The sequence below is a fragment of the Lepeophtheirus salmonis genome, chromosome Z (assembly GCF_016086655.4).
Source record: "Lepeophtheirus salmonis chromosome Z, UVic_Lsal_1.4, whole genome shotgun sequence".
Classification (NCBI taxonomy): Eukaryota; Metazoa; Arthropoda; class Copepoda; order Siphonostomatoida; family Caligidae; genus Lepeophtheirus; species Lepeophtheirus salmonis.
Genome location: NC_092584.1, coordinates 17,314,849 through 17,321,859, shown reverse-complemented (window position 1 = coordinate 17,321,859; position 7,011 = coordinate 17,314,849). Strand labels below are relative to the sequence as shown.

Sequence of the window (7,011 nt, the reverse complement as noted above, 5' to 3'; positions counted from 1 at the left end):
CTAAATTTACTCAAGTATTTAGGGATAAAAAGATACGAACCGATCCGGATCCAAGAAAGTGTGGATCCAACCTATCATTACATTGTATGCAATCCATTCCTTCGTAAGGCAGAGTTGGTAGGACAGATAACGGATGAAAATCTCGAGATTGGGATTCCCAGCTGATGATAGAGATTCCTCTTTCATACTTATTTTCTAAATACTAGCATAATCGAGGGTGGGTCATTGGGGAGGATTGGTCAATGAATTGAGGTGGTTGTCAAGCTAATACAAGAACACAAAGCCCCTTATTAGATCTTATCCTACTTGGAGTAGTTGTAGTATATCACCCACAAATCGGTGCCACACTCTATCCCCGTATTCACGAAACCTATGTGTAACAAGGTACACGCACGTCATTTCTGACGTCTGTGATATTAAATATAAATCAAGAGGACATTATTGCGTTTTTACCTATTTATTCCATTAAATAGCGGTATAATATCCTATTAACTGAGGACTTTACCTGACTTTTGACTCATATATTTTCCCCACCAGACGGCGCCACTCTCTGTCGCCTTATTTACAAACCAATAAAGTAAGCCACACTCATCCTCCTCTAGGTATAGGATGATTTAGAGAGACAAAGTATGTTAGCAAGAAGGACGACGAGAATTCTTCATTGGATAAATGTAAAATACTACCTTATTTATAGGATTCCTCTATACAAATTATTGGAATTAAAAATGAGAACAATAAAATTGCATTTATTTATGCTTGAAGTCATTAGCGGAATTTTGCATTTTTCTTTATATATATAAATATGTACAAATTATGCCGTAGGTGTATCAAATGCAAAAAAATTGCATCTTTTCCTACTTTGGGATCGATTTGAGAGTACAAAAAATAATTTATATGTAGTACATCAACATTAATACAATCTTGAACCAAAATAAAGAAAAGAAGAAAATCCCAAGGTACTTTTTTTTGGTTTAAATAACAGCAATCGTCTTATGTAAGTTACCTCTGAAAATTGAGTTCAAACTTTATTAAAAACTTGTTCGTAAAGATCGTGAAAACACTTAATGGCTTCCCTCAGCCGCAGAGAGAGACTCCACCCTCCTTTTGAAGCCCACGCAAACCTAACGGAAATAATCTTCTCGTTTACATTCATCTTCATATCCATTCTGTAAATCGTTCTCACTGAATTTCTTACAAAACGGATATTGACACGCATAATCATGGCTTTTGTTCTTACAGTTTGTTTCAGACCTTGTCCAGACTTTTTGACAAATGCTCCTTGGGTTTCAAGTAACTTTTTAATGCCATACACAGGCGCCCGGCTCATCCTGAGATGATTGACAATCTCTTTTGAAATTCTTTGATGCCTGAGCATTTCTAGCACAATAATACCTTTGGAATCCATTTTGTCGTCTTTGATGAAACATCCAATATTCATATTGAAAGTAATTTCAAATGATTTTGTGAATATAACACAGCCTCTCTTTTGTTGAAATTCCTATCAAAATTAAAGTTACAAGCCTTTCTTTAAGTGTAAAATTAAATATGACGGATAAGGTACATACAACTAAATATTTCAAATACATATTTAAGTCAATTGTTGGGTTTTTTTTTTTACCAACAGAGAAATTATATATCTAAACAGAAACCCTTAATATAAATTAAATATGAAAAAAAAAATAACGCAATAAATTAGGCGTGTAATAGATAGAAATAATTCCAGAAATTAAAATTATTTTTTTTCCCCTCCTGTTAAGTTTTATCAAAACAATAAAATATAATTTATAGTGGCTATAGAAATTTAGATCATTAAAAGGGTATTCTGACCTTGTCACCAACATGCTTAGCGTTGGATCCCAAGTCCTCTTCAATGTGTAACAGTTGATGGTATTTAGACAGACTTTCAGATGTGCAAGGATCTTCCGTCTTGATTTGATCTGTGTAGAGACCAATGATGAGAACAGCGATTAAATAGTCCTCTGTCTCACCAGATCCATGAGAGATCACGGTACCCCACCCGTGGCTATTGGTAAGATTGTGGGCCTGAATAGATTCAGTAACTGAAGCAATTTGATCTACTTTCAAGCAGAGGCAGTTGATAGATTTCTTGTCAACAGCCATTTGAATACGCTGTGGCTTTGTGACTGTGAGATCATCTCCAACAATCTTAATGTCAGTTTTGAGATGACAATGTAGTCCATCTTGATCGTTGGGATCTTCCCATGAAAATTGATGAATCCTTTCTACATTTTACAGAAGCCTCGGAAGTCAACCAATCGGCTTCAATTTCTATTATAAATTAATAAGGTGAGTTAAGATGTTTTAATGTTAGTTTAAAACCTTTGATTTATATTGGACGAATAATGGACCCTTTTCAAATAAAATTCATCAATTTCTTATTATTTTATTACAACAATATTTTTTGAATACTCTCAGTGCAATTTCCAAGACCTCTCAGGATTTATTATGATGAATTTTTAGAAAAAAATGGACGATAATTCGTCAAAGAATATAAATGGCATCTAAACTCAACTATGAAAAAATCATCCTGGGTTGTTTTAATATTGACGCTTGTATGTACACACCAATTTTTACACTCAACGTTCAAAAATGATTATCTGTAAGTCTGTAACGTAGATAATGGAGCAAAAAAATAAATACCTGCTTATTACCTTACAAAAGGGGTATCCTGCGGATAATTACTCGTTGACAGGTAAAATATCATAAAATGTATCTATATGTAATAGAATCTATAACTGAATATTAACGAATAGTTTTGAATCATGCCCTTTTGGCATGAATGCTTATGCAGCACTTAAAACCATGACTCAGCAAAAAAAAATAGATTATAGATCTTGTGACGTCATTATATCTGTCTTGAAAGTGCTTACGAGTACGTTATATATCATTATATACTGTTTACTACCTGAATTTTTAATTATCATCAGGTTCGTCTGAACCAATTCAGGGGGGCTTTTCTGTCCCCTTCTTCATAGCCCACTATAGACTAGATAGAGCCTCGTCAAAAGAGTATACAGATACTAGATCGTTTGTAAGGATCTGATGAACTCAATATACGAATAAATGCTATATAAGGCATTACTAAGCTAAATAAAAAACTTTTTCAGGAGCTTATTAACAAGTATCGGGATAAAATGCTTATTCAAAAGAATAAATATCGGGGTGTAACATATCCCATTTCACTATCGGAGAGTTAATATACTCTACAATGTTAAACTTTGCTTGAAATACCTACTTTCGTTAGTTTTCTTTATACTGGGGTGTATTCATTGCCTATATTTAAGTAGATATGCATCACCTTAGAGGTATGAAATAAAAACTAACTGTACATCATCCCTCTTCCGCTCTATAACCCCCTTCCCCCCAAAAGCGAAGAAGAAGCAATTGCTTTAATGATATCTTGAAATGACGTATGAATCTCCCTCGGTGTGTCTCTTAAAGAGAGGGAAGCACGTCTTTAAAAAGGCGTGTCACTCCTTACAAAATACGATATTTCATCGACAACAGCCCTTCAAAAGCACTTCCGAGTCCAAGGACGTTCAATCTATGATATACAACATGGCATGGTAGATCATGTTAGATGTTGCTGTGAATGATGCCAAGAGAAAAATGACTAGACAAGGGTGTGTACATACAACAACGGAAGCTTCCTATTTTTTTTTCTTCTTTTTGGGAAATCATGTTCAAAACAGTTAGACTCCTCACAAAAAGTTCATTCACACTCCCTCTCAAATGGAGAAAATCAAATTTAAAGGGTTCATTGCTATCAAGTTGGCCATTGAAAAATGGATCATTAATAGCTTAGAATCCAACTAAAAATCCGTTATTCTTAGCCAAATAATAGTACGCCCCATGATTTATGAAAAAGGCTTGTAATTCCTTTAAATCCACAATTTTTCCTATATTTAGACATTTTTAAGGGAGATTTAGTTTATTTGAATAAATTGATTTTTAGAAAATGGATGTAGAACCTATTCATATGTTCAACCAGGCTCGGTTATCAAATCATTGGGATCGGCTGTTACTCAGGAACTGTTGCATGTGATTACATGTAATTCCACACATTTGGTTAATATGATCCGTTGTACGAAGTGCTCAAAGCAATATGTATGTCAAACTAAAAGATGATTAAAAGGTCAGATAAGTGATCACATGTCGATAAATGTTTGGAAGTCACTGGAGAACACTTTAATTTGAGAGGATTTGAGAAATCCGATATGAGGGCACTATTGCGAGACCGTAACCGGCCTAAGAGTTCCCATGTCGGTATGATACAGATGCTTTTGGTTGGAGATAAATGGTGGATTAGTCAATTTAAGTCCAAAAAAAATACAAAAAAAAACAACTCACTGTAATGAATAGACATTGAATTTGTACTTTTGTTAAATTTATTGTAAAACAGTTTCGTTTTTAAAATATATTTTTCGTAGTATAATTATGAATTTATGTGATGTTACGATCCTCTAAATGGAAAATATTCCATTCATTTATTATTACTGTACTCGTATATAATATTTTAAATATTCATAGTTTTCAATTTTAATGTTTTAATTTTTTGTAAAAGCTTGGGAATTTATGAATTTTATTACTTCTGAAGAGGTCTCCATTGGAGACGAAATGGATTAAGTGATACTGATCCTCTAAAAATCTTTGATTTATTGGGTTGATTGAGTCAAGTCCGGCATCTTCTTATTTAATTTGATTAACTGTTCTGCTTAAAAAGGTCGTTCCTTTTGATTTTTGGGTTGTTCTTTTTTTGTTGAAACCCCAAATTTGTGAGATTAAAGTTAAATTTCAGAAATAAGACTGATTTTTCCTACATGGATTATGTTCAAACAAGTATTTTAATCAATTTAAATGATATTTAGAAGTGTAAAATGGATTGAATAACACAAATTAAATGACGTGGTTATTATAATCGCAAAACTATTTTTCACGTAATTAAAATCGTTTTATTTTTGGTTTTTTTTTTACCCAGCTCAATAATCGCGTAATAAAAAGTATTTTCACTTATAAAATATAAAGGAGACTCTGTAGGATCTAAGTAGTGGGCCTCAAACGTTGATAAATATTTATCATTCACTTTGTTGTATATAAAATTGGTCATTTATTATAAATTCCAGTAAGATGCCTTGTGGCATCATTCTTATTAGGGTTATATACTCATTTTCTAAAACTATTCAACAATATTACTATAACAAGGTTATTCAGCAACAATTTTCAGTTATCACTGCTGAATATTTACTCGCATAACGGATCACGTCACACACCCTAAATACAGGAAAATAACTATAGAGAATAATTGACTGCATAAATACTTTTAAGAACTTTTTCTTAATCTCTGCAGAGAAATGGTTCATATATAGAAACTTGGGGAACTCTTGAACTGGGAGCCAAAGTGTATAGAGACAAGAAAGAGGAATGTTTTTTTAAAGACAACTAACTACTTTTTCTAGGATGGTTCGATATTAAATTTAAAAAGTTATTACAATGTTATTGGCGAATAACTTCGGATGTAAACTCGAACAGGGTGATTTTTGAACCTTTTTTAATGGACCAAGCAATTTGAAAATCAAAAACCCTGTATATTTTAAATACGATGAGAGTATAGGGGAAAATTTAGACTAATGGATTAGTAATTACTGGAAAACATGGAATATATTCATATTTTAATGAATAATTAAGATCTATGTTATTTGAGATTAATTGTGTAATGCATTTTTTAATGCTTGAACTTTGTATTTGCGTTTTATTTATATGTCAGCCTACCCATGTCATTTTCTTATAAATTGTAGTTTTAACGTGCCATGCTGTACTTTGAAATGCGCCAAATAAAGGCCAATAAAAAAAAGAACTAAAGATAATAATAAAAAACCCGAATAATAGCGTCAATAAATAAGGAATCAATAGAAAATACATATTTAAAATACTACAACTAAACAACAACTACAACTTTAAAATGACACAAACAATTATGCCCCATGACGCCACTATGTATCATTTACATTATGTTTGCTTATATATGACGTGGAGGGGGTACGTATAAAATGGTGACGATGTGAAAAGGATATTTTTTGATATAATCTTTTTTTTTTTTTTAAATGCAAAATTTGACAAATTTCTTTTAAAATTTTCTTATACACTTTTTTAAAGCACGAACCCCAATAACGAAACTGTGATTACTACAATGTATTATGAATTTATAAACATCAGTCTATATTCAGGGAAGGGATTCTTAGTCCGTCAAATACTTTACAGTTTATTTCCAAAAAATAATTCAGCAATACAAAAATGTTTTGCTCTTACTTATAGGGATCCATAGTGAAGTCAGACACTCACTCAAACCAGGCATCTCGAGATTCAATCACATCTTCCAACCTGGCCTTGAGCCTGGAACAGGCCGAAATGAGAACCCCCTGGTCCATTTTGACCACTATCTAGAGAATGGGAGACTGCAATGAGTCAATAGTGTTATGTGCACGTTTATATTACTCTTTTTTTAATCACACACAGACTAGTCTGAGGAGTTCAGATCCGATGAGCTAAGAGGGCACATTTCTATGAAATTTTTCTTACCCTGTGGAAGTCTGGAGTTCGTTTATTGCCCTACGAACAATCATGAGTCTTCCCGACCCATTAGACTCCTTGAAAGCCTCGTAACCATCGTCAGCTCTTGATTTGGGAAGTATTGTAGGCTCAATATTCTCCTTGAGGGTGCGCCCAGTACGGAGACACACAATAATCATTGCACGGCGTTCGGAGGACATCTCAAGGTTTTTGTATTTTTTTAAAGCAGTCTTTTCATTTGAATCTGAGGATTAGACTTTTATAAACATAGATCTTAGATTTGCCGAGATATTGAAGTCCAAACTTGTACCAGTTATACATTCCCAGTCCTTTATATATTGTAGTCACAATGATTTTGTTTTTACAACGTCTTTGAAAAGCATCTGTTCAAACAGAAATTAAAATATATTAGACAAAAAAATA

The 7,011-nt window shown here is 32.9% G+C and overlaps 1 protein-coding gene across 1 annotated transcript; it reads right to left on the bottom strand.

The window, feature by feature from the left end:
- Window positions 1-1,809: 1,809 nt before the first annotated feature.
- On the bottom strand, window positions 1,810-6,788 carry LOC121130497 (enolase-like). The gene is made up of 2 exons (XM_040726236.1): window positions 6,636-6,788; window positions 1,810-2,166 (listed from the first exon to the last, which is right to left on the bottom strand). The coding sequence occupies exons 1-2, from the start codon at window positions 6,786-6,788 to the stop codon at window positions 1,810-1,812; spliced, it is 510 nt and encodes a 169-aa protein (XP_040582170.1).
- Between the last annotated feature and the right edge of the window lie 223 nt (window positions 6,789-7,011).

What these genes read in the sequence shown, in the direction of transcription:
- LOC121130497 (XM_040726236.1), bottom strand. Translation starts at nt 6,788, where the DNA reads ATGTCCTCCGAACGCCGTGCAATGATTATTGTGTGTCTCCGTACTGGG. An exon ending in GGTCGGGAAGACTCATGATT is followed by an intron (nt 2,167 to 6,635) that starts GTTCGTAGGGCA and finishes ACTGACATTAAG; the next exon opens with ATTGTTGGAGATGATCTCAC.